The following is a 27,123-nucleotide window of genomic DNA, read 5'->3' as shown; positions in this document are numbered from 1 at the left end:
GGAGGGTTCCCTTTTCTCCACACCCTCTTCAGCATTTATTATTTGTAGACTTTTTGATGATGGCCATTCTGATCGGTGTGAGGTGATAGATACAAATCATTGTAGTTTTGACTTGCATTTTCTAATAGCGATATTGAGCATCTTTTCACATGGCCTTTGGGCATCTGTATGTCTTCTTTGGAGAAATGTCTATTTAGATCTTTGGCCTATTTTTTGTTTTTTTGATATTGAGCTGTATGAACCATTTGTATATTTTGGAGATTAATCCCTTGTCGGTTGCATCATTGCAAATATTTTCTCCCATTCTGTAGGTTGTTTTTTTGTTTTGTTTATGGTTTCCTTTGCTGTGCAAAAGGTTTTAAGTTTAATTAGGCCCCATTTATTTTTGTTTTTATTTCCATTACTCTCGGAGACAGATCCAAAAGGATACTGCTGCGATTTATGTCAGAGTGTTCTGCCTATGTTTTCCTCTAGGAGTCTTATAGTATCTGGTCTTACATTTAGGTCTTTAATCATTTTGAGCTTATTTTTGTGTGTGGTTTCAGAGAATGTTCTAATTTCATTCTTTTACATGTAGCTGTCCAGTTTTCCCAGCACCACTTATTGAAAAGACTGTCTTTTCTCCATTATATATTCTTGCCTCCTTTGTCATAGATTTTTTTTTTTTTTTTTTTTTTTTTTTTTTGCGGTACACGGGCCTCTCACTGTTGTGGCCTCTCCCGTTGTGGAGCACAGGCTCCGGACGTGCAGGCTCAGCGGCCATGGCTCACGGGCCCAGCCACTCTGCGGCATGTGGGATCTTCCCGGACCGGGGCACGAACCTGTGTCCCCTGCATCGGCAGGCGGACTCTCAACCACTGCGCCACCAAGGAAGCCCTGTCATAGATTATTGACCATAGGAGTGTGGGTTTATTTCTGGGTTTTCTATCCTGTTCCACTGATCTATATTTGTTTTTGTGTCATTACCATACTTTTTTGATTACTGTGGCTTTGTAGTATAGTCTGAAGTCAGGGAGCCTGGTTCCTCCAGCTGTTTTTCTTTCTCAAGATTGCTTTGGCTATTCGGAGTCTTTTGCGTTTCCATGCAAGTTAAAATTTTTTTTTTGTTCCAGTTCTGTGAAAAATGCCATTGGTAATTTGATAGGGATTGCACTGAATCTGTAGATTGCCTTGGGTAGTACAGTCATTTTGACAATATTGATTCTTCCAATCCAATGGAATGTCAACTACTTTTTGATTAGTGCTTGCATGGTATACTCTTCCATTCTTTAAAACTTTCTATATCCTTATATTTTATATTTATCACTTTTAACATAAAAAAATAGTCTGACAGATATTGAAAAACAAACTTGTGGTTACCAAAGGGGAAACGTGGGGCAGGGAAGGGATAAATCAGGAGCTTGGGATTAACACACACCACTACATATAAGATGGATAACCAACAAGGACCTACCGTATAGCACAGGGAACTCTATTCAATATTCTGATAACCTTTGAGAAAAGAATCTGAAAAAGAATGAATACAGTACATGTATAACTGAATCACTTTGCTGTACACCTGAAACTAATACAACATTGTAAATCAACTATAACCCAATAAAATTAAAAAAAAAATCCGTCTGACAATCTTTGCTTTAATTGGATATTTATTTGCATTTAATATAATTACTGCTCTATTTCAGTGCAAGTCCATTATCCTATTATTTGCTTTTCATTTTCCCAGCCTATTCTATGTTTATTTTTCTTCTTGCCTTTTGAGTTATTTTTTAAATGTTCTAGTTTTCCCCCTCAGCTTAATTAAAAGACCCTTTGCTCTTCAAGCATTTACTTACCAGTGTCTAATATGGATTAGTTTTACTTGGTCCTAGACAGGACCAGGACTTACAGAACTGAGCACTCCTGAGTTGCAGGCATGTGTTTTAAGAACCTCAGGATGTTCTGTTTCACAGTCACAGCTTTGCCCTCCTGCCTCCCCCCTTCTTAGTGCTCTTCTCTGAGTTCCACCTGACACCACCCTTTAGAACTTCCCTTAGTGTGGGTCTGTCGTGATGCATTATTTCCCATTCTTATTCGTCTGAAAATGTCTTTCATTCTTAAAGGACTTTTTTTGCCAAGCTCAAAATCTGAGGTTGGAAATTATTCTCTCGGCCCCCTGAAGGCACCTTTTCACTGCCTTCTCATTTTCACCATTTCCACTGAGAAGTCGTCTTTAAGTCTTATTACTGCTTTTTGTTTTTAAAGTAACTTGTCTTTTTTCTTTGCTTAGATTTTTCTCCTTGATTTGTCAGCAGTTTTATTACTGTATGTTGAGGCGTGTTATTCATTTTCTTTATCCTGTTTGGTGTTTGTCTAGCTTTTCTGGTTGCTCTCAGCAGGAGGATTTGTCTGAATCACAGGTTTATTGTTGCTGAAATCCGGCAACGAGCACTTCATTTAAGTACTCACCAGATACTATTATTTAACTGAATAGTTAACTATATGTGGTCTAATAGCCTACTGAAGCTGTTTTGTTTCCCCTTCCGTTCCTCAGACTTGTTCTGGAATCAACCACCGAAGGCATGCTGAATTGCTTTCGAGACCCTTGCTAGTGGCCATTTCTTGTACGATTCCTTCCCTCCTCCTCTGCTTGTGCCTGCGCATTACTTACCTTTGCTGGTGCTGGTCAGGACAGAAGAGGTTTCTAAGCTTTGCTACAGACCAGGTGAAAATATGCACATGATATACAAGTAATTTGATTATTTATTTATTTTGAATAAAAAAGTGGCCAAGATAACAATACTAGTGGCTCTGCATACAAAACACAACATAATTGAGGTTATTTCACATTTACAAAACCGCCATTATGTACAGCACTGGATGTTCACAGCAACTTTAATAGACTCTAAGTACCAGAATCCTAAGAGCAATTGCGGGGTATCCAAAATGGGAAAAAGCTAGAAAACCAACGATTTCATTAACTGGAAAATTGGCCAACCAGCTAACTGGTAAAGAAAGAGAATTTGCTACCCTTTTCTTTAGTAATAACTAAAATAAGATTGCCCCACAGGACTGCATTTGACAAACACCCTCCATAATTTCCATTTCATCTTCTCTATAATCTTTCCCACTTCAAACTTTTCCTGGAAACCTCTGCCCTACTATCAGATAAAAGCTCAGGACACCAGTGTATCTTCAGGGAAAGAAGATAACTAGTGCAAAGGAGACAGCATGGTCTGCTTCAGCCCAGGAGACCCAGTCAAACCCAAGAAAGAATTCTGCCCTCTTCCGGTCATCAGTTCTTCGCAGTTTTGAACACACTGGAAAAAGTGAACCATGCTTCGTCTTACAGGTGGCAGGAAGTTACTCACTCATTCTCTGTATCACCAGCACCTACTCTGTGCAAGGCACTTGACACTTGGTGCTGCAGGAACTACCAAGATGAGACAGACAGTCCCTGCCCTTGAGGAGCTTACAATCTAATAAGGAACACTATGTACATACGTAGAATGCAGGGAAGCAGCCAATTCTTCTGGATGGGGGTATTCCAAGCAAAATGTGCTATTATTCTTAAAGTTTTTTATTTACACACTAAAAGTTTAAAACACACCACCTAATCAGATGGTAAGCATTAAAAAACCATCTCCTTTCTATAACCTTAAGTTTTTAGTTGCCTTTTCTTTTTATTTCAAAAAATGTCATATGTAAACAAACACATAATTTGAAGCCAAGCACAAAGATAGCGCAGGCATTGGATAAATAAAATATATCCTACTCTACACAACACAGACTTATTTTTCTGTACAGTCTTATTTCTGTGTACACAAGTTTGATGTTCACTTTCTTTTCACACACTGAAGTACAAATCTGAGTCAGTCTTGAAAAAGACATAATTCATTTTTGCATTAATACCAAAAACAAAACAAAACACCCTAGACCTCACCAGTCTGTCAGCCAAGAGTCAAACTGATAACACATGAAATGCTTCAAAGCCACCACCTCTTACACCATCCAATGAGACCATTTCACAGGATCTTTCTATGAAACTAACAGGACTTCATAATAGTGAGGTAAGCAAGTTTTTACCTTAGAAATAACTATAAGATTTAGAGTTCTGAAATTCAAGTCCACCAACCCATTTACAATATTTCAACTAGACAGCCTGCACCTTTGCTTTATCACATCAGTATGAAAGTATCATCATTCCCCCTTTGCAACTCCTCCCAAGCCTGGGATGGATGAATGAATGAATGAATGAATGAACACCACGTTGGTTAACCATATAACACTGTGGTAAATAAACGCACCGTCCAGGACCTCATATCGTATATTAAGTCTCCCCCCCGGAGTATAGTTATAAGTTAAAATGCAAGATAAAAGCGGAATCAGCTAATCTGATTAAGAGGTTGGGGGCACACATATTATATAACAAAAAGATTAACTTCTTTACAGGACTTCTTTCTATAAAGTCTCTCCCCTGTTAAATTTACTGATTTCTACAGCAAGTTTTCAGAAACAGCCATCTTAAAACAAACCATACAGGCAGATAGGAGGCTGCACCCTATTTACCAGACTCAGGCCAGCCAGCCAGTCCTGATACTGATGTGTATCTGTGCCAGGGAAACAAGTCTGCATCTTCTGAGAAACCCTGCTGTACACCAGGATGGCGATGCTGTGGTGCGAGTGATCATTAGAAGCAACTGCAAAGCTGACTTAATTCAGTATAACGACAGTCAAATCTCACGCGCTCTAACGTCAGCTTGAACTGCAGATACCAGGTTATCACATGAAGATCCTAGCTCCAAAAACTTCTTTTAGCATCAAAAAAGAGCAGTTCAAAGCTTAATACCTATGAGACTTGAGACATGGTCTAAAACTCTGCTGGAAACTGCCAGCTGCTACTTCCACTAACAGCTAAAGTGCAACCACTTCACTTCAGTTAGATCTGCTATAGAGGCATTTTTACAATCCGACGATGGTGAGGGGAGAGGCTAGATGCCCGAGCCGCTCTGCTGTCAACAGAGCTGCTGAGCCCCACCCACACAGGTAGCAGCGTGAGAGCACAGGGATGTGTTTGTTCACACTCAACCATGGAAGCCTGCAGACCCCAACAGTCCATGCAGGGCTAGCCGTAAAGAGATGCTTTTATTGGTCCAGCTATTTGCTGTTTGTGCTGTCCCATCTCTAAAAAGAAAAAAGGGCAGAACCTATCTTTCCCTTAAAAAAGTTTAGGCCTGCTGACTTTGAATATAGCCAGAATTTTTTTTTGCTTGTCAGGAATAACTGGCTTGGGGAGCAGAGTGGGTGGTGGCAGGGAGCTGAAATCCAGCCCACTCTGCCCAAAGTCCAGCCTGAAGGTGTGGGAAATTTCCAACAGGGAAATTATAATTCAGAGTTTTGAAGAAAACCAGATACAGTTTATCAAGTTGTTAACAACTAACACTATTACTCTTAGAAAGAAAAACTACTGTTTAATAGTTTCTTCTAGGAAGGGAGACCTGCTATGTGATTTAGTTTTTAGAAATTTTATCACAAACCTATTTTTCTTTCAAATCTGGTAGCTCAGAAGGTGTCCTAAAGCTGAGAGAACTAAAGGGACGGAAATGGAGAGGACCTCTCCTGGAAGGGAGGGAGAGGGAGGTCAGGAGCAGAGAGGATGGATGGACCCGTGGAAATCGTACAGTGACAGTAATTCCTGCTTTCATTCCAGGAGCCGCGGCAATTCACCAAACCCCGACACAGCTCAGTGCTGCCAGGAGAGCCGGTGCTCTGAAAAAGCAGCTCTGTGTTCCTCCAGACAAGACCAATGAGCCTTGATTTCTTCTGCATATAATCTGACACCATTACAGTTACAACAGAATATATTTTAATATTCAATTATTACCCTCTGACATTCTTTTAACCTAACTGGTGAAGGCCGCTGATAGGTCTAGCCCACACGCCCCAACATTAACATTCTCAAAAACTTCCTAGAGGGAGAAGCAGAAAAATGTCACCCTCGACCATGAGCTTCGCCAGTGGTTCTAATAACTCCTGACATTGAAAAATAACTGGTAGTTTGGGCAGATACAATAGTAGGCAGAGATGGCTTGAAGTCTGGGTAGTGGACATAGGATTTCAGAATGAGTATCAGGCCTAACGAACTCTCAATTTCTTATCTAGAGTAACAGGAACAAATAACCCTCAACAGAGAAAGTGTGACACAGGTGTGGACATCAGACTCCCAAAATGCAATACTGTCATGGCTTAGAAGGTCTAATTGCACAGGACCTTTGCTCCTGCACCTTCATGCAAAGCAGCGGCATCATGGCCGTCTCATCCACGCCATGGAGCGGTGACAGCTGAAATTAACTTGAAATCCACTACACAGATCAGGTGAGTTCTAGGAAGGCACAGAGGGCATATGCTAAGTGTAAACCAGGAGACAGTTTCCCGGCGTCCCTCACGCTCTTCCGGGGCTTCGCTGCTCACCACTGTCACCAAGTATGCTGACCCTTAGGACATTCAGAAGCGCACCGTGTGATGCTGCCATTAACTGAAAATCTCCTCTCGTTCTCACAGGTCAATGGATTAACCTCCACAGAAGGGAGGGGTGGGGAGAGGGGGCGGAGGGCTCCCAACTCGGTGTGCAGAAATTTGAGGCAGGTGCTGGCTGGATTTCAGCCTTAAGAATGCCATTGGGCAGAGCCCCCCCAGAGAGAAGCCACGTTCTAGTAAAAGAGTTGCCATGTTTACTGCTACCCAGACATACAAAATAACTCAGGTGACCCTTTTTAGTTTATTCCTAAGAGTCAAATTTTCCCCCCAAATGCATAACTGCTTTAAATAAAAACTTAACGTAAGTTTTAAATGGCAGCAGCACAAAATTCCCCAGCAAGAACAAATCAACTACTAACTCTGATTAGGAAAAAAAAAATAAGTGAAACTCAGCACGTGCTCTGAGTATAGAAACTGCAAGAATTCCCTGACAGGATCTCAATTTTTACTGTCATATTTACTGTAAAGTGAAACAGCTCTAGGCACAAACGACCGCAACTATACAGCTTCCTGAGCTGTGTTCTTCCTGATTTTAATGTTGCCTGGTTCTCTTTCTTGACAATCATTTGAACATGCTGGACCCTGAAGTCTGGATAAACACTCCTCTTGAAATTACCACCAAAATGAGAAAGATAAGCAGATGATCCAGCAGAACTAAACAGCAGCAGAAATACAGAATTAAACACAGGAGACAAAAACAAAAATTTGAAAGGGAAACAAAAGACATTTCAAAGCAGACTGTCTGGAAGTGCCCCTTAAGGGCTCTTGTCTCCAATAGCTACGGACAGAGTAGGGAAGACACTAGGGGGAGAGAGCCTACAGGCGGGAGCGGTGTTGCTGTTACATGCTCTCCAAACAGCGAGCGTTTCTCAGTGAGGACAAAATGTCTTTCACTAAGGATACAAAAATAAAAGCAAGAATAAGTGTTAGAATAAAGGTTTAATATCACTTAAATTTCACATTTTGTATTTCCCATCCAACTTCCCAGAAATATGCACCATTTCAAGGCGAGTGCATTACAGTCCTGTTAATTAGCACCAATCCCTAGGATACTTATTTTAAAAATCCAAGGACACTGTAGTTCTAGAATGTCTATTGTTAATTGTAGGTTTTAAGACCAATTAATGTCTAACATCTCTTCTTAACAGTCCACAGGAAAATACCTGTATTATAAATATCGAGGACCTTTGCAGAGGGAAGGAATTCCCAGCCTCTGGTTGACTGAGCTACACACACGATAGCACCAGAGCTCAAGGGTCCACACTTCTGAGCTGCCTGTCTCTTTCTGGACGTCTCTAGACAGACTTGGGATATAAATGATACGTCTGGAAATATCAACATTAAAAATATTAAATGTTTTAATAAAAAAGGAGAAAATATTACTTTTCCTCTGTGTACAAATATCTCACCAAGTTGTCACAGGTAAGTCTGAAGAGGGTTGTGATGCAGGTGAACAGGAATACTTGACATCCTTATACCTGTGAAGGAGTCAGAGCAGGAAACTGATGACATGGGAGAGATCATTAAAAATAAGTCACAATTATTAACTTACAAGAGTCACCTGATCTTTTGACACATTAAAACCAACTTTAGTCTTGGCTTCAACCTCTTTAAAATATATAGTTTTAAGAAAATGTTTTCAATATGCATGAAAAACAACTGGCAGGATGCAGATCTGCAGCTGTTTGTTGAGAACCAAATATCAGGCCCACAGGTTGTTTCAGACACTTTAATATCTGTTGGGACACTGCATACCACGTACCAGGTAACTACAGCTCCCTGGAGCCACAAGACAGTTCCAGACCAAGGCCAGGATTAGAAAGCCTAACTCGGCCCAGCAAGGCCCTTATCCATACTCCCTAGAAGGGACCATTCTGTTCTGAGAAATGACAGGGCATGCGTTTTGTTCAAACTGCTTCAGTCAAGACACTTGAAAAATAAGTTCCTCATTGGCAAGGAGTTGGGGGATAATATTCATCTCAAAAGGACTTAAAATCTCTGCACTCAGTCACTTTAAAGACATCCTTTAGTCCCTGGAGACAGAGAACACACTTCAGCAGTGAGTCCCCACGCCCTATGTACAGTCATGAAGGGTGCCTCTCCTCTTGCGCGTCCTAGCTCTTGGGGCTGGACGGCACTTTCCACAGCAGAGTACATGCCCTTTCCATCTTCCCATCCTGGACATTCAGAAGACAGGAGAATCACAGAAAGGGCAGGGGCTTTGCAGTAACCTCTTAATCCAGTCAGGATCTACAAAAGTAAGACAAGCAGTATTGAGCGTAAACTTCAGAAAAGGCAATCAAATGGGATGAGCCCTGGATGGACCACAGTATTAAGGGATGGGCACTCTGGTCCCAGCTCTGTGTCCCTGCACAGAGCCCCTCACTACAACGTTCTAGACGAGGCTGGACTAAATCTGTGGTCCCCAAAGCTGAGTGCGTGATGCAATAGGAAAATGAGGGCAATGAATGAGTGTCTCATGAAGCTAAATTTATTCTCTTTAAAGAAAGGACTATACTTTGTTCTCAGAGTATATCCTTCATACGTGGATAATGTTAAAATACTCTTATAAAATTACAGTAACAGTAACTTTAAAAAATACATTACTTGGAAAAATAAAAACATGGCAACACTGTGTCAACACTTTCTCCTCCTTTTAAAAACTTCCCTGGTCTGTGAAATACTGTGCTCTACCGGTTAGTACTCTCCAGATCTCAGCGATTCACATTCTTCCCAAGAGCTGTATGCGGCTCAACACAACGTCAACTGGCAGGTGTGTGTTTTTTATTTGTTTCCATCTTTTCCTGATTTCCTGTCCAAATAGTATACCAATTCTCAATTGCAATGAGTGTTTAAAAGTCCCCAACATTTGCTTCAAAATAATCCAATAAGGGGGGGGGGGGCTTCCCTGGTGGCGCAGCAGTTGAGAGTCCGCCTGCCGATGCAGGGGACACGGGTTCATGCCCCGGTCCGGGAAGATCCCACATGCCACGGAGCAGCTGGGACCGTGAGCCATGGCTGCTGGGCCTGCGCGTCCGGAGCCTGTGCTCTGCAGCGGGAGAGGCCACAACAGTGAGAGGCCTGTGTACCAAAAAAAAAAAAAGAGGAGGGAAGCGGGGAGGAGGGGGGAGGACTACAGGTGAAACATGAAAGGTCGTGAGCTGGCAATTTCGGAAGCTGAATGATGGGTACATCAGAGCTTCTTATACTCTTTTTCTCTACTTTTATGATTGCATTTTCCATAACAAAGAGTTAATACAGAACACAAGCTGCCCACACACCAGCTTCTCAGAATCAGAGAGCTTCAGCCAGGTTAAAGCAAAAATCAATAAGGGTGTAGTTTTACACAGAACATTCTGTTTTACTTGAGACCATAAATTACCCCCAAAGTGTAAACAGGTGTATAATGGTGTCTAGTTAGCTCATTTGGTTAGTGTGATGTTAATGAACCTCAGGTCATAAACTGACATTCATGGGGCTGTTTACATCACTAATTCCTGACACACATCTACGATCTTATTTCCAACTAGTTATGTCATAAATGTGGGCTTTGTCACCAGGGCTATCAGGAAAGAGAATACTGGCCAACCCGAAAAAGAATCCCACCATGGCTACTAGAAGGATGACTGCAAGTGCATGTCCCTGTTTCAGCAATGCTGTCTTTGTATACGTTATCAGTTGCAGAGTTTTCCTTCAAACACTATATAGTCTATACATGCCATCTAAAACAAGCTTTTTTGAATAAATAATTTGCTTGCAGTGACAGAACAGTAAACTGCAGCCCTACTTACTCCCATACTAAAAGGCAACAGGTATGTTAACGTGAATAGTGTTCCAGTGACCATTTTTTAATTAGCTGTGGTTCGTGATAATAGTGTACAGAGCACGAGCAGCCTGCTCACCCTCCCTGATGGCGCAAGACTAAGCAGGAAGGAGGACTTGGGGGTGCTCAACCTCACCCTCCCACAAGCTGGGAAAGCATTCACCTTCTGGGGCTGGATGGCGGGCAATGCTGTCATGGAGCAAACACCTTCTGTATATCAAACTCTGGCAGGACTGGTAGGTTAAAAAGCACCTGAAAGCAGACAGATTGTACCATCAGTTCTACTAACGGTGGAAAGCAGCATAGTATTGAAGGTAACTCACCACATACAGTTATTCTAAAACCACAAGTTAACTAAGTAAAGGGCAAAAACAGTTCACAAATGCATGGCGACAATGTATCCCTCTGCACAGGCCAGACCTACCCCACCCCACACTTAGTAAAGGGGAAGTGTCCGTCAGGCTAAACCAAGAGATACAAAGCTTCTAATCCAGACAGTCACTGCAGCTTCTTTTTTTTTTGCCATGTTTGCAGCACTGAGAAAGAATGTAGTCTGCTTACACCTGATTGCACTGTGAATTTTTCATGTTAAAAAAAATCAATTATGTATTATACTGGAAACTCTTCTTGTTAGTGATTTTTAAGATTAGGTATAAGCACTGTCTTCCCCAGCACAGTGGGGAAAACCTGCAAGATATAGAAGACAAAATTAATGGTGCAAAAAAAGAAGGGCCATGAACAAAAGCTCAGAGGTTCAATTCCATCCAATGACCATTCACTGAGCATCTACCAGGACCAGGCAAATAAGGGTAGGTGGGCAGCAGTGGATATCAGAGAGAGCACTTGGGCTCTGCGTGGAAGGTTTTCTGCAGGATAACAGTGTTTAGGGTGAGCAACTAAGCAGTAAAAAATACAAAGAGGAAGGGAGGGTTGGGGGAAGGAATTGCAAGTAGGTTTACCTTGAGTAAAGACTTGGGTGTACAGGAAGAAAGATTATACCTGAGTGGGAGCAAGCACCCATTCTCACCGGGAGAAATTACACCCAGGTATTCTGCCACTAACTTCAATCAGCAAAAACGAAAATAATTTTTGTGGAAGAAGCCATCTGAGAGACAACAATGTATAGGCCAAGTTCTCAGCTCTGCCGCTAGCCGCCTGTTGCCTCTGGACAAATTCGGACTTCCCCAGTCCCCAGTTTCCTCATCTGTAAAAATGGGGACAGTGGCGGCGCCCCTCGTGTGGCTCAGGATGCATGTACTGCTCAGAGTCGTGCCTGGCACGCTGGCGGCGCCAACAGGCGCAAGTGGCTACCGTTACAAGGCCACTACTATTACAAGCTGGTTTCCTCTTCTCCGCAAACATAAGGCGGAACAGTCAGATCGGAAGTCTAGGGACATAGCAACGGCCGGGAAATCCGGACATCCGTCAGTAAGAGGGAGTGCTGGAGCATCCATACAGTGGAGAACTCTACAGCTGTCAAGAATGGGATCTATGTACTGACGTGGAAAATGCCCACAACATCTTGCTAAGGGAACACGCAAGTTGTTAAGGTAGTTATAGGTAGCACAATCCTGTTTCTACTGGAAATAAACTTTAAAAACCTACTGAGTGCCTACCACACATCAGGCATTGTTCTAGAAATAGCCATGAACAAAACAACCAAATTGCCTGTCTTCATGAACTTTCTATTCCAGAGAAAGGAGAAAAACATAAAGTAAAAATATATTAAGTGGGACTTCCCCAGTGGTGCAGTGGTTAAGAATCTGCCCACCAATGCAGGGGACACGGGTTCGAGCCCTGGCCCGGGAAGATCCCACATGCTGCGGAGCAACTAAGCCTGTGCACCACAACTACTGAGCCTGTGCTCTAGAGCCCACGAGCCACAACTACTGAGCCCACGTGCCACAACTACTGAAGCCCACGCGCCTAGAGCCCGTGCTCCGCAACAAGAGAAGCCACCGCAATAAGAAGCCCGCGTCGTGCAACCAAGAGTAGCCGCCGCTCGCGGCAACTAGAGAAAGTCCATGTGCACCAACGAAGACCCAACGCAGCCAAAAATAAATAAAATAGATTTATAAAAAAGAAAGAGAAGGTTCCTCATTAAAAAAAAAAAAATATATATATATATATATATATATATATATAGTGGTGATAACTGCTAAGGAGGCAAATAAAGCAAGGAAGAGGGATGAAGACTACATTCTGAGACGGGAGAGGGATGTCATCAGGTGTCACAATTTTAGGCAGTGTGGCCGGGAAGGAAGCCCTGTGGACACCTGCTGGAAGAGCACCCCGGGCAGAAAGGACAGCCAGTGAAGACGTCCAGGGTGGGAGGGGTGCCGCGTGTACCTGAGGAACAAGGAGGCCAGTGCACCTCGAGTGAAGTCAGCAAGCCGGAGAAAATGGCCCCCTTGATGGGGGCCAGGCCATGGAGTCATGACCACTGAATGGATTTTAGCTTTTACTCATCAGAAATGGGCAGCCACTAGAGAGTTTTGAGCAGAGGGGGTGACATGAGCTGATGAGGTCATAATAGGATCACAACCTCAGCTCTACTTAGAACAGCCTGGAGGGGGCAAGGAAAGACACAGAAGATGGGCTGGGAGATAACTATAATAATCTGGGCAAGAGATGATGGTGTCGTGGACCAGGGATGTAGAGGTGGAGGTAGCAAGAAAAGGCTGGATTCAAATTTGAAATGCCTTTAAAACTTCCAAACAGAGCAACTGAGCAGGTGCTTAGATATGAAGTCTAGACTGAAGGGGAACAATTCAGACTAAAGCAATATGTTTAAGTCACCAGTGTACAGATGATAGGTGACAGTCCAGGGAGAGTGGTGACAGAAGAAAGACAGGTCCAAAGACGGACATCAAGGAGATACTGTGTCCAGAGGGCCAGGTGATAACAAAGCGCTTTAAGGAGGAGGAAGAGGGAGTGACCAACTGCGGCACGTGCAGCCCGTGGGGCCATAAGATGAAGATGTGCCAAGGTTCCCTCTTAGAGTGAGACGGAGGAAGACCTCTATCTTTTGTTAGAGATAAACCAAACAGAGTACAGAAGCACTTTATATTCTATTAACTTCAGCAGGTATTGCTTTTGTCATACTGATTTTTAAAAATTTAATGCTACTTCAGAGCAAGATAATATCACCAAAATAAATAAACCCCTATATACAAGACGCAGAAAATAACCCATCATTAAAGGGTGTCTTGCTTGAGTCAAACGGATGGTAAAAAGCCCACACCAGGTTTTATAGTAGCAGCTTTTCTCCAACCTAATGGCATGGGCAACATACACTTTGGATAAACACTTTACAGTGGTTTGTGTGACACAAAACTGGAAAATGAGCAAAAGCAGCTTACCGGAGCCAAATGTGGCCATTGGAACAGACTGCCTGTTTGCGATCTGTGAATGGCAAAATCTCTTTACACAAACTACAGTGCTCAGGGAAAGTCTGCTTGTTCATCTTCTTTGAGATGTGTCCGATCAGCACCTAGTGAGACAAAGCAGTCAGCATGTTTTGTGGTGAGCGCAGGGCTTCCTAACACAGGAGAAATGGAAACCTACACAGCATCTGACACACAGCAGGAGCTCTGCATCTCCACGTAGGCCCAGCACTCTCTGAAAAGTAAAAAAGCTGGACCTTCAACTCGTGTCAACTGGCTGAGTACAACAAAATAAATTCATTCAGGCACCCTGTGACGACAGAGTGAACTTTACCCACTAAAGGGAAAACTGTTCTGAAAACGCAAATCTTATTACTTGCCTTTAATTGCTTCTGAAACAAGGACTTCAGAGTTCTGTTAGAAGACAAAGTATTCAGCTATACTTACAATGTTTTGACTTTAAGAAAAACATAATCTCTATAGGCAAAATATCATGTGAAACACTAACTCTGTAGAACTATAGAAATGTCTATTCTTAAAGCAATTATGCCCCAATAAAGATGTTAAAAAAAAGTCTATTCTTTAAGAAAAGCTTACAAAGTAAAAAGATAATCAAGATTAAAAAATAATAATTCCCCTTCTGATGGCCCAAAGACCCATGACCAATCCAGTCAGCCTGCAACTGGAGACCAACCGACCCCACAGCAGAGGCATGGCGGGACCCACCGTGGGAGTGGGAGAGATGGACGGGGCGGGCTCTAGGCCTTGGCCCTACTTCAGCTTTGCTTGTTTCTCTGCTTTATTAGAGTTGCATCACTCCAAAAATGAAAGTCTGCAAAACACTGATCTACTTCATTATTTTGTTGGAAAAACACCTTTACCAGCTATATTACTGGGAGGCATGGGATACACCAATCCTTAAGAACTACCTTGTCTTACTAGCAGATAATGTCCTTCAAAGTTTTAATCCATTGACACTTAAGCTCTTGTGTAAGAACTTCTTAGTCTGTGATTCACTAAAATTAGTTCACTGAAGTTCTGAAGGGTATCTTAATAGCTCAAAAGGGTGTCTTACCTACTCTACATATAATTTACAACTTTAAAGCCCATTAACTTCTGGCCTTTTTGGCCTTGAAAATTCTTACTTATGGTCCCTTATAGCAGGGACAACCAATGTACTAGGTTTGAAAAGATTCATTTTTATGAACACTTTATGAATAAAGTAAAAGTAGGATTTTACTTTATTTTTTAGTTGTTGAAAACAAAGTTTATTCCCTATCTTTCAAAATATGTGCATTTATTAAGAAAACTGTCCAATGGTTTACTGTCAGATTTCACAAGCAACCTTCAAAGCAGGGGATAAAGAAAGTTATAAATTCCAAGTTACAAGTTAAGTACTCTCCTTAGCCTTTAACTAGTAAACTCCAAAACAAAAAACATTTGTTTTACGCAGTAGGATTTTAAAACATGAAACATATCGTGTTCAATCAAAACTCAGTTGCTGTATATGGGCAGAGTATAATCTTCCCTTCTTTAAATTGGCTCTGCTGGAACCAAGTAACTATGCTAAATGTAGCTTTCCATGTTCATGCAGCATCTGGACAATTATTCTGAATCATTGCCAACCAGCTTCCATTACAAATTTCCTAAAATGTTTTTGTTAATATTTTACACTTATAATATCCCTGCTAGGTCCTATGAACCAGTGATACCAGAAAACTCTTCCACACAATTTAGACCACAATGAAACAATTCTTAAAAGTTGACTTTCAAAGATGAAAAGTCAGTTACATGAACAGTACATCTTAACTACTCGGGTGTGAATGAAAGTACTGCCTGCTGTACCAGTAAACAAAGGATGTTGCTGCCATCGAGCCATCACATTACAGCTGCCCGTCGGTGAGCCCTGAGGGAACTCATGATGGAGGCAGGATGCCCCCCCACCCCGACCCTGCCCCCCTGCCCCAGCACCTAGCAGTCAGCCGCTACAGCCACCCCTGCTGGGGCACCAAGGAGACTCGAGATGAGAAGCACAGGATACTGGCCCCACGTAGCTGAGGTGCACATCAAAGGAATGATTTCAGTGAGCCCAGACTTTGCATCTTCCCATACATAGAAAAGTGCTAAATTTCTTAACTTCAGATATCTGGTTTTCCTTAATTAACTGTAATCTTTAATGCTCCAACTACCCTGGTCTTTGTTGCAACAACTCCAATAGATCCTGGCTCCACCCCCTTGCCCCTTGGGAGCAGTCCCTCAGAGCTATCTGAGATGCTGTGTCCCAGGCTTAAGTCCTCAGTTTTGTCTGCCAAATAAAATGTAACTGAACTTTTAGGTTGTGTATTTTTTTTCAGTCAACATCAGATTGTTGCAAACATCCTTAAGAAATAATTTTAGGGGTGTACGGGTACGTATGTACACACACACACACACACACACACACACACACACACACACACACACACACACACACACACACACACACCCCTTTCCAACAAGAAAATGCAACAAGTGATTCGCGAATGGTTTGACATTAGGCATGGAAGATATCTGAATTTATTACCTGCAATTAATATTTTAGATAAGACTTCAGGCAGTGAGCATAAATATCAAGCTTCAGAGTAAAAAGAACCACAGACATCTGTGGTCCTGAATATTTTAGTATGCAGTATGTTCCTTAAAACACAATTCTTCAGGATTTTAAAAGCTGTTAGCTCAGGATTCCTGATTAATAAGTCTATACAACACTGAGCTACACAAAGTTAAATGATTTCTTTCCTATAGGAATTCCCAGAACCCTTAGAAGGATGATGTACACTGGGAACCTTTAAGAGGAGTATAGAGTATGCAGTATTTCCCCAAGCTTGGAACCCTACTGTTCTGTCAGGGAACTTGAATTCTGTGAAATACATTTTGGATAATACTGTAAGACTGTTCTACCATCAAAATAAAGATTATACCCAGTTTTTGTAACAAAACAACAATGTATAAGTAGTTATTTGTTTAGCTCCTATGCCCTTCTAGACTAAATCAGAAGACCCCCTCAAGTACTATCAAATGGAAACGGTCCCGGCCACAGTCCCCCCACTTCCCAAACCTTCTGCAAACAGGATGGGAAAGGAGGGTGCGCCACACTTCCCCTGCTGGGTCTGCCCCCTCACAGCGTGGTCTGCCTCTGGAGCTCATCCACAGCCTGGAAATCTCCCAAACCTTGCGTACCAATCAAGGCCACAGCGAGAGTAAGAACTGCAATACTGTTTGTGTGATATGAGTATGTCCTCTGCATTAATCTGTTTCTTATTTATTCTCCTGCACCTCATGCCAATCAATTACCTAAAAAATGTCAAAGCAAAGTGGAGCTTTACGAACTAAGTTTAGGTCATTTCTTTCTCACAAAGAAAGCAGACTTTTCAGATTCAGTGTTTTTGTTAATAAACACCTACCCGTGCGGTTCTGTCATCATACTCTTCATCAGACATTAAAAAGTTACAGAGTCCCCGGGTGGGGATGCTAGTGTTTTCTGTGATCCAGGTGTGCAGGTATACTTCGCCTAAGACTCGCTTCATGTGCTCCCGGGTCAAGTGCATTTCCACAGCTTCAATTTTCCCTTGGATTTCAAGGAGTTTCTCTTCCATTGGCTCTCGGCCTCCAGTGTCTCCAGGCTGAGTGACTGAGTCATCTGTGGGGCCCTCTGGATCACCTCCTTTGCTCCTCTCCTGAAGGCCTTGCTTATTCGTCTGTTCGGAGGCAGCGCCTTCTTCCTGCTGCTCGCCCTCAGCATTGCCCGTCCCAGGTGAGTCAACTAGTAAGATTTTTGAGTCCTCAAGGATGGGTCTGCATAAGGCTTCTGAAGCGGTTTTCTGCATTGACTGGTATAAAATCCTCAGGAGGAAGAGTTTGAAACGCCAATAATAGGTGGCCCCACTGCTTTCAATCTTTTTTTCCAAAGCTTCTTGTAAAAATTGAGGGATACGTTTATCTTTTAAAATCTTCCAACGTACTAGGTCTATTAAATCTACCTGCTTAAAGAGATTTTGAATTGAAGATTGCAGAAGCTTAGCAGCTGCCTCTTCAAAGGCTTTGAGAGTAACGAACTGAACCTGGTAGTTTTTGTTAACGGGATGGAGGCCGTTGACCATGCCCTCAGTGGTAATGACGGCCAGGTACGCACCACAGGGGCTCACAGCTATCCCGTGTGTCCTCACTGAGCCAAACACATCCGAGAGTTTAATCAAATGGTGTTCAAACTTCAATGCAACATCTGTGAAAATGGGAACCAGCTGCCTCACCTTCCCATCACTGGAACAAGTATATACCGTCCCATTCTGCTTGTCTGCAGTCATGGAGACAATCGGCAGTGAGTGCAGGCCTGTGACGTGAGAATTGTGAACATTCAGACCTGCTTTGGAGATCAGAAGAAGACACCAAAACACATAGGGTCCTCTTGCGGCCACCACTAAGCTACAACTACACTTCTGGTAAGGGTGATACAGCGGTACACACTTGATGCTGTGTACTGGCAACTGGTCCATCTCTTTCCACAAGACGACAGGCTGCCTTAACGTGAAATAGCCTTTAACTGCTTTGAGATTGACAGGAAGAATTTTTACAGGTCCAAAAGCACTCCCCACGATAAGGCCGCTCATTTTCCGATTATTGTGCTCATATTCCCACCAAAACAAAACACTAGGAGAGTTGATTCCTGACTCAATTGTGTTGCATGAAGAGATGGATTCCTTTCCTACAAACGGTAGCTGAAACTGCCACACAGCAATGTTGCCGTTTTCAAAGAGGACGGCCAGGAGCACGCTGCCCACGTCGCGGCACTCGTTGTTATGCTTGACCTGCTGAGTGGTACAGATGCCTGACCACTCCATCCTGACTGGTGTCTGCATGCTGTGTCTTCTCTGAAACTCAGCAAAATCCCTGAGATTCCCTTCCGGGGCCTCACTTTTAGAGAACCTGTAACTGGTCTCATAAAGACGTTCCCCATAAATCTCCGTCAGGTCGACCAGCTGGACCCACTGCAGTCTGTTGAGGTTAGCCTGGATGGTCAGGCGATTGTCCATGGTCAGCGCTGCCAGGAGGCACCTGCCATTAGCATCGCAGCCCATGGGGGACCAGCTAGTGTACTTGAATCCTCTCAGTGGTGGCAAAGCCTTCCCCTCAGGGTTGAACACCCTGTCCAACATGAAAGTCTGACTGACTGTGGGGTCTTCAGAGGCGGCAAATTTCTCCTTACACTCAGCAACTTCCGTTTTTGAGCCAACCTGAAAATAAGAGATATAAAAACTATCAGATAAATATTTCACTCTAAGAGGACTATATTTACATTGATTAGGGTGAATTAACTGATTCACATAAATCCATAAATCAGTTACACGTTTACATATTATAAATATGTAAAACAGTAATTTGATATCAGTTCTGTTAATTTTGGCATGACATGCATTTGAAAGATCAAGCACGTGTCTAAACCTAAGTGAGCATTCACTCAGGTAATGGCAATTTTTTTTTAAGGGTCAGAATAAGTGCTGTCATTATTCATAGCCTCATTCCCACATGGTTTTCAGAATTGACATATGCAGTAGCAATGACAAAGATGTACCTGATTCTGAAGAGTCAGCTAAGCATTCTGCTGAACTAGTCACAAAACAATAAAGGAGAAAGTCATGAAAAAATATCTACCTTTATACATCTTTGATACAATTAGATGTCTGGATTTTTAACAATATTTTTGTAATACAAATGTCAGCTCTTAAGTTTTCTATCTGAAATTTCATTTACAAATTACGCTGAGAGCCAACTCCAACAGTTCTGTCCACTGTTTCTTTCTTTTCTTGTTTTAATTAATTAATTTATTTTTATTAATTTATTTTTGGCTGCGTTGGGTCTTCGTTGCTCTGTGCAGGCTTTCTCTAGTTGCGGTGAGCAGGGGCTACTCTTCGTTGCGGCGCACGGGCTTCTCACTGTGGTGGCTTCTCTTGTTGCGGAGCACGGGCTCCAGGCGCATGGGCTTCCGTAGTTGTGGCACGTGGGCTCAGTAGTTGTGTCTCGTGGGCTCTAGAGCGCAGGCTCAGTAGTTGTGGCACACGGGCTTAGTCGCTCCGTGGCATGTGGGATCTTCCCAAACCAGGGCTCGAACTCGTGTCCCCTGCATTGGCAGGCGGATTCTTAACCGCTGCGCCACCAGGGAAGTGCCTGTCCACTGTTTGTATAGAATAATGTCCACTGCCGTTAGACTATTTGCCGTTCCCTGAACACTCCCACTCTGCCTTCCCTGGCTCCCTTGTGTAGAATGCTCTCGTTTCTCCTATTTGAATCCCATCCCTCCTACCAGGTCAAACTCTATGAGGCCTTCTGAGATCATTCTAGCTTTCATTCATCTCTCCCTCCTCCAAGTCTGTAACATACATGAGCAGTGCTATTTATTTAATGTCTAGGTGTACAATGGTGAGCTCTTTAGAAAGATTTTAAAGGGACATTAAAGATAGAGGAGAGATAAATGACCAAAAGAAAGTGGTCCAGAGCTATAAGAAAATAGCCAGAAAGGTTAAAGCCCCAAAAGAACACAGGTCAATTAAAATATGGTTTCTGGGGGCTTCCCTGGTGGCACAGTGGTTAAGAATCTGCCTGCTAATGCAGGGAACATGGGTTCGAGGCCTGGTCTGGGAGGATCCCATATGCTGTGGAGCAACTGGGCCCATGAGCCACAACTACTGAGCCTGCGCTCGGGAGCCCATGTGCCACAACTACTGAGGCCTGCGCGCCTGGAGCCCGTGCTCCGCAACAGGAGAAGCCACCGCAATGAGAAGCCCACACATTGCAACAAAGAGTAGTCCCCGCTCCACGCAACTAGAGAAAGCCCGCGTGCAGCGACGAAGACCCAACGCAGCCAAAAATAAATAAATAAATAAATAAAAATAAAATACAATATGGTTTCTGTTATGTCAGAAGTAGGAAGAAGAAAAGGACGTGAACCACTGTCTTTAGAGAAATGGGTAACAGAGAAAGCAGAATCTTTCGATTCCTTTTTAGTGTCAATCTTCTTTTACATAGAGGCTGATCTTCAAATTGGAAAGGGTAGATTAAACATCATTAAAAAGGAATTCAAGCCTAAATATACATGGATATAATGAAACTCACTTTAAATGATTTAAGTCCCCAAGCCCAGAGCAATTACACTCCAGAATATAGAAAGACCTTGGGAGATGAACTCAGAACCATTACATTCCTGGATAAAGCTTGGACAACCAGAGATGTGTCAGAAAACCATAATGAAACAAATAGTTAACTGCTAAATTGCATAAAACATAAGCATATAAAATGAAAGGTAGATATAAAGTCCAACAAATGAATCAGAAGACTAACTTTTCCTAAAGTGTGTAAAACAGAACATCACTCCCCTAAATTGCCCCTTGAAAAAGAGGTCTATAACCAAATAAGTTTTGAAAATGCTATATATTATATATTATTCCCCCGTCAAGAGTTACAGCCAGGGAGCTACTGAAGAGACTTATTTAACCAGAGTTATCCAAACTTTTATTTTTATTTTTTATTTACTTATTTTTTTTACCATTTTTTAAAAACTGGGGTATAGTTGCTTTACAGTGTTGTTAGTTTCTGCTGTACGGCAAAGTGAATCAGCTATACGTACACACGTATCCCCTCTTTTTTGGATTTCCTTCCCATTTAGGTCACCACAGAGCATGGAGTAGAGTTCCTTGCGCTCTACAGAAGGTTCTCTTTAGTTACCTATTTTATACATATTAGTGTATATGTGTCAGTCCCTATCTTCCCAGTTCATCCCACCCCCACCCTTCCCCCCTTGGTGTCCATACGTCCAAACTTTTTTTTTTTAAACAACAGAACCTTTCGGGGGGCTGTCATCTCTGGAAATTGTGTCTTGGGCAGTGTATCTTGATTTTAGTGTAGTCTCTTGGATACACCTACAGACATGCTGGAGAAATAGACTGGAAATTCCAATTAAATACAGGTGTCACTGGCTAACCTGTTAATAAAACAATGCTAATCAAAGCCCAGAGCTTTGGATGGGTATATAAAATTTGAGTGAAAATCTTTCCTGTGATGCCAGACTGCCTGGATTCAAATCCTGGCTCTATCATACACTAGCTCTGTAACCCTGAGCAAACTGTTTAAACCTTCTGGCTTTAATTCCTCGTCTATAAAGAGTATAATAATACATGTTCTCATAGAGTTTGGAAGGTTAATTAAGTCAATGTATGTAAAGCACATACTAATAAATACTCAATAAATGTTATCTATGATGACAATTATTAATACTCTCTGAGGATTAAGTAAATGTTAATGAGACCTAATAAAAGTATGTAAAATGCAGGGTAGATAGGCATTAAGTTGTCCACCAAATGAAGGGTAGATATAAAATTGTTCACCAAATCCCATAATACTGTAAACTAAGCAATAATCCTCAGACTAGGATAATTTACTATTACAATAAAATCTACTATAGAACTGAAAGTAAACTTACAGAATGCGTAACCCCAAACAGCAGCAGAATGAAATAAAGGAAGCTCAAGCTTGGTCCTACTCACTGCAGGAAGAATCCTTGACGGAATGGAGAGCAGTGTGGATGTCAGCCAGTAGGGAAAGTCCTTAGGGTTTTTTGTGCAGCAATTTCTAATATGTTAGGTAGTTTGAATTAGCCTACTGGACCTCCCCTCAACTCTCCATATCACAAACTAGTTAACAAATCAAAACAAGTACTCAGATGCCCTAGAAGCATACCAGTTAAGAGTCCAGCTCCCAGAGGCTGACCCCCAGCCAATCATTTGACTATATCCCGTGCCTAGTTGGCCACTATTACAACTAATAGCTACGTACTTTGTAAGCACCTAACAAATAAAAACTCATTTGAAGCTACTAGATAGCAAACTTCTTGAGGGCAGGAATATAACTCCAAAGACAGGAAATAGTTATTTTACTTAATGTAGTAGATGGAGTTAATGTTACTAACGTTCTTAACAACTGATACAAATTAGTTATGCATATATTATTAGAATTTGGAACTGTGTACAACTAGATGATTCATTAAATCAGCAGTCCAATGGGAAAAGAAACTGCAACTTACTCTCTTTTTTTAATTAATTAATTAATTTTTGGCCACGTTGGGTCTTCGTTGTGGTGCGTGGGCTTGTCATTGCGGTGGCTTCTCTTGTTGCGGAGCACAGGCTCTAGGCACACAGGCTTCAGTAGTTGTGGCACATGGGCTCAGTAGTTGTGGTGTATGGGCTCAGATGCTCCACGGCATGTGGGATCTTCCCGGACCAGGGCTCGAACCCATGTCCCCTGCACTGGCAGGCGGATTCTTAACCACTGCGCCACCAGGGAAGTCCACAACTTATTCTTAAGTCACTATTTTATTGCTTTTCAGATTTATATCATTCACCTTTATATCACATAACCTCAGTGCCCAGGACAGTAACTTGCAAATTGCAGATAATATGTCAACTATTATTTAACTGCATATTTTCCTGAAAAAATTCATAATCTAAATAATGATCAGACAAAAGCTTCAAAGAGGTTTAGTATCTACCTTCTAGCAGTGCTACATACTGAAATCTAGGTTGCAGAATGTCCATCTTTCATGTTACAGCGAGCTGGACAGCACCAAGTAGATTTAAATCCACAGGGACTGTCAACGGGTAGTGCAATCAAAGTACACATAGAGACTTCTTTACATTCCTACCATTACTCCAGTTTTATCCCACAGAAGCCTCTTTTAGAATTGCAGGACAACTCAGCATTCATTCACCAGGCAGTGCTAGGCTAGTAAGCCTGCTGATTGGTGGTTTCTGTGATGTGCATACTGAAGAACAGTGCAGAAGGGGAAGATGCCACTAATTAATTTCAGGAAAGCAATCAATTACCAGAGGGATATATAAAGATTTCCTATTACTCATTTCTCAGGTGTGGAACCAACTACAGAGTCAAATTTTTATCAGAATACAGTACTATAAATAACTTCATATCCACAGTCATAGCATTAACCCAAGCTCCTTCCTTCATACTTGTATGACTATTTTTTAAATTGAGCATTTACAGTGTGCCAGGAACTGTGCTAAGTAATTACACATGTGTATGTATGTACATGTATGTACGTATATAAATATATATTTAACTGAATCTTCTGAAAATTCTAAACAAGGTAGGTTTTATTTATTTATTTATTTTTGCGGTACGCGGGCCTCTACCTGTTGTGGCCTCTCCCGTTGCGGAGCACAGGCTCTGGATGCGCAGGCTCAGCGGCCATGGCTCACGGGCCTAGCCGCTCCGCAGCAATGTGGGATCTTCCCAGACCGGGGCACGAACCAGCGTCCCCTGCATCGGCAGGCGGACTCTCAACCACTGCGCCACTAGGGAAGCCCAAGGTAGGTTTTATTACTCTCCTTTTATAGATAGGCCTATCTTGCTATCTGGTGCCAAAGTGCAATCTCTTAACCCCTGTTTTATACTGACGCCAACAATCATCTACTTGCCTCTAGGCCAGCCAGATTCATATTCCTGAACCACACCAGGTCAGTCCACGTCCATGATATTGTAACAGCACTTTAGGCCTTCCTAGATTGAAGTCAACCATCTCAGACTGACCTTCAAAGTTCCCAAACTGGCCTCACTTTTCTTCCTCTGACTCTCTAGGAAAGCTACTTGAACTCAACTGCTGACCCATCATTATTTACACAAACAGCAGCACGTTATGCTCATGATTTGCATGTATGTGTGCGAGACGGGCACCTCATTGCTGCCATCTGGATGACCCTTTCCTCCGGAGGACTTCTTACAACCCAAACCCTACCTTTTTTTAGGTCTGCTGCAGATTCACCACCAAATAACCTTCCCTGATAAAAGCATCTCGCTTCACTATTCCTTCCTTTCTTTAAATTCTCTCTGCTAAAGTATTAAATCTCTACCATATTGAGACACACACTTAAGATTTTCTCTAGCTGATGTGCATATGAACATCCTTAGCAACAGTAAGTTCCTTTTCAGCAGAGGATACACCTTTTAAAACCCCTTTGTTCTGCCTCCCTCCTTGAGTGTTTCTCAGTTCAGTAGCATTAAGAACATCTATCCACCTGATTGGTTATACTTGAATCAATTTGTTCACATCTTGTCCAAGATCTTAGAAGGCTTAGTCATACAGGTTTACCAATGATCCAACTCAACATCAACTTATCAGTTTCAAACTTGGATTAAGTATCCTAAAAAGTAGTGTGGGTTCCCTGTACCCTACCCAGTTAGTGATTCCTATTTTAAATGGCTGTGCAGAGTAAGAGTTTTTTTAAAAAAACTTCAAGTTCACAAAAATATGTTCTCTTTATATAGATACATATCCTTACAACGTTTATCACTACCTATTATTACACTGTTATTTGTTCACGACTTGCAAAAAGAAGGTAAGCTCCATGAGGACAGGGACTTTGTTCTGTACAATGCTTTACTTCCAGAACCTAGATTGGTGCCTAGCTGATACACAGTGGTATTCAAAAATGTGTTGAAAGAATGAATATACACTTTGACTGTCACATATATGCATACAGATCTATAAAAGAAACAGCGAAAGTTTTAATACTTTTAAACCACTAAAATGAACAATACGACTTACTACTTAAATAAAAAACCAACAACTTGCAAATGGTGATGACAGAACAATAAAACTTCAGGAGCCCTAAAGTTCTGAAGGCAAACTTAGTTAATACGAAACCGAAAGCACTAAATTTACACGGAGATCTCGGGCTTTAAGTTTAAGAACTGCACTTATTTTCCAGAAGCTCTATTTTTCGTTCTACATCCCAAAGCCTCTTAGTTATTGAAGAAAAACTGGAGTACTAACCCCGACATCCAGTATTTATCCATCTGCGCAAGATGAGAAGCAAAGACCATTCATAATAAAGTCACTGAAACAGTAAAGACAATGGAAAGAACCAATTTTTCTCCTCCAAAGCAGAAGAGGCGCAAGTGGAGGGCACAACACAGTAAACAAAGCCAGCCAAAGGCCTCGGGGAGCAAGCCCCAGACAACAGGAGCCACGGCAGAGGCAGGTCTGGGGTTGGGTCAACAGGGGGTGGAGTCTCAGAAAGCACCGAGGAAAGAAATCGGCGCTGGCAGCCGGCCAGACGCTGGGGCGAAGGGAAAACGTGGCTCCGAGAGGGACCTCCCGAGATGTGTGCGGTGTGTGTGTGTGTGTGTGTGTGTGCGCCGGCAGCCGGCCGAGATGTGTGCGGTGTGTGCGTGTGTCGGGAGTGGATGGGTGACCCGGGAAATCGGGCGTAAACGTCTGGACGGTTTTTTGTTTGTTTTTTAAGCTACCGTGTGTGGGGGGGGAGTGGATGGGTGACCCGGGAAATCGGGGGTAAACGTCTGGACGGTTTTTTGTTTGTTTTTTAAGCTACCGTGTGTGTGTGTGTGTGTGTGTGTGTGTGTGTGTGTGTGTGTGGAATGGATGGGTGACCCGGGGAATCGGGCGTAAACGTCTGGGCGGTTTTTTGTTTCTTTTTTAAGCTACCGTGACCCTAAGCGCTGGAGGCGAGGAGGGGAATCCCCGGACTAGGCGTGGGCCGGGATTCCCCCGGGACCCGTGACGCGGGCGCGGGAGGGGAGCAGGTAGAGACCCAGGGCTGCGGCCCGGGGATGACTTACTTTGAGGAAGCAGCTGTTGAGAGGCGCAGACACCGAGGTGCGGTGGATAACCAGGTCCTGGCCCGGGTTGTGCACGTCGCAGATGAGCTCCAGCACAGCGATGCTGCGGGCCGTGGACACCGACACGCGGTGGTCCTCGGACCACGCCAGCGGCTCCAGGCCGCTCACCGCATACTGCAGCCTCACCGCCGGTTCTCGCCGAGTCACTAGGAGGCGGAACGCGGCGCTGGGCCCGGGGGCCGCGTCCGCCCCCGGCTCCTTCCCGCCCGCCTCGCCCTCCTTCTCCTCGGGTGGCGCAGACCGGTCGGCCGCGGGCCCCACCCGGGCCTTGGCCGTATTCATCTCTCCTCGGATGCAGAAGCCGGACCCCGGGCGCACCAACCCCGCGTCACCGTCCCGTTGCCGCCTCCCGCAACGCGGCCGCCTGCCCCCAACGTCCTTAGCTGCGGTTTTCTCCCCTCAGGCCCGAAGCGCCGCCGAGCCAGGAAGGACCCCGCCGTTGCTAGGCGACCCAGCCCTGCCAGGTGGCCAAGGCGCTGCCTGTAAAAAAAAAAAAAAGCTACTCCTCTGCTGGCCGGACAGAAGCGCCCGGGCTGGACAGCGCGGGGGAGAGGGGCAGGGACCCCCCCCCCCCCTCAGCCCCCGCCGCGGCGTGGCCAATCCCCAAGCCCTTTTAGGGACCTCCCGGGGCAACTAAGGTGCTGAGGGAACAGTAACCGGGCG

At 43.3% G+C, this 27,123-nt stretch overlaps 1 protein-coding gene across 2 annotated transcripts; it reads right to left on the bottom strand.

Moving 5' to 3' along the window:
* Positions 1–2,721: 2,721 nt before the first annotated feature.
* GTF3C4 (general transcription factor IIIC subunit 4) lies at positions 2,722–26,948 on the bottom strand. 2 transcript variants are annotated; one of them, XM_004269068.3, is made up of 5 exons: positions 26,401–26,948; positions 17,166–18,992; positions 13,699–13,829; positions 10,500–10,588; positions 2,722–8,763 (listed from the first exon to the last, which is right to left on the bottom strand). In XM_004269068.3, exons 1-5 carry the CDS (start codon positions 26,740–26,742, stop codon positions 8,699–8,701), a joined length of 2,454 nt encoding a protein of 817 aa, XP_004269116.1. In that variant the 5' UTR covers positions 26,743–26,948; the 3' UTR covers positions 2,722–8,698. The 2 variants fall into 2 exon arrangements, with proteins under 2 accessions (XP_004269116.1, XP_033282772.1); XM_033426881.2 differs by having other exon boundaries at positions 2,722–7,991.
* Positions 26,949–27,123: the final 175 nt, after the last annotated feature.

This window comes from Orcinus orca, chromosome 6 (genome assembly GCF_937001465.1).
Source record: "Orcinus orca chromosome 6, mOrcOrc1.1, whole genome shotgun sequence".
Taxonomy (NCBI): Eukaryota; Metazoa; Chordata; class Mammalia; order Artiodactyla; family Delphinidae; genus Orcinus; species Orcinus orca.
This window is presented reverse-complemented; position numbering and strand designations above follow the sequence as displayed.

Bases quoted from the DNA above. Each gene is read 5' to 3' on its own strand.
- GTF3C4 (XM_004269068.3), bottom strand. From the start codon at position 26,742: ATGAATACGGCCAAGGCCCGGGTGGGGCCCGCGGCCGACCGGTCTGCG. The intron at 18,993-26,400 runs GTAAGTCATCCC...TCTTATTTTCAG, and splicing joins TCAACAGCTGCTTCCTCAAA to GTTGGCTCAAAAACGGAAGT. The intron at 13,830-17,165 runs GTAGGTGTTTAT...TTGTCTCACTAG, and splicing joins ATGATGACAGAACCGCACGG to GTGCTGATCGGACACATCTC.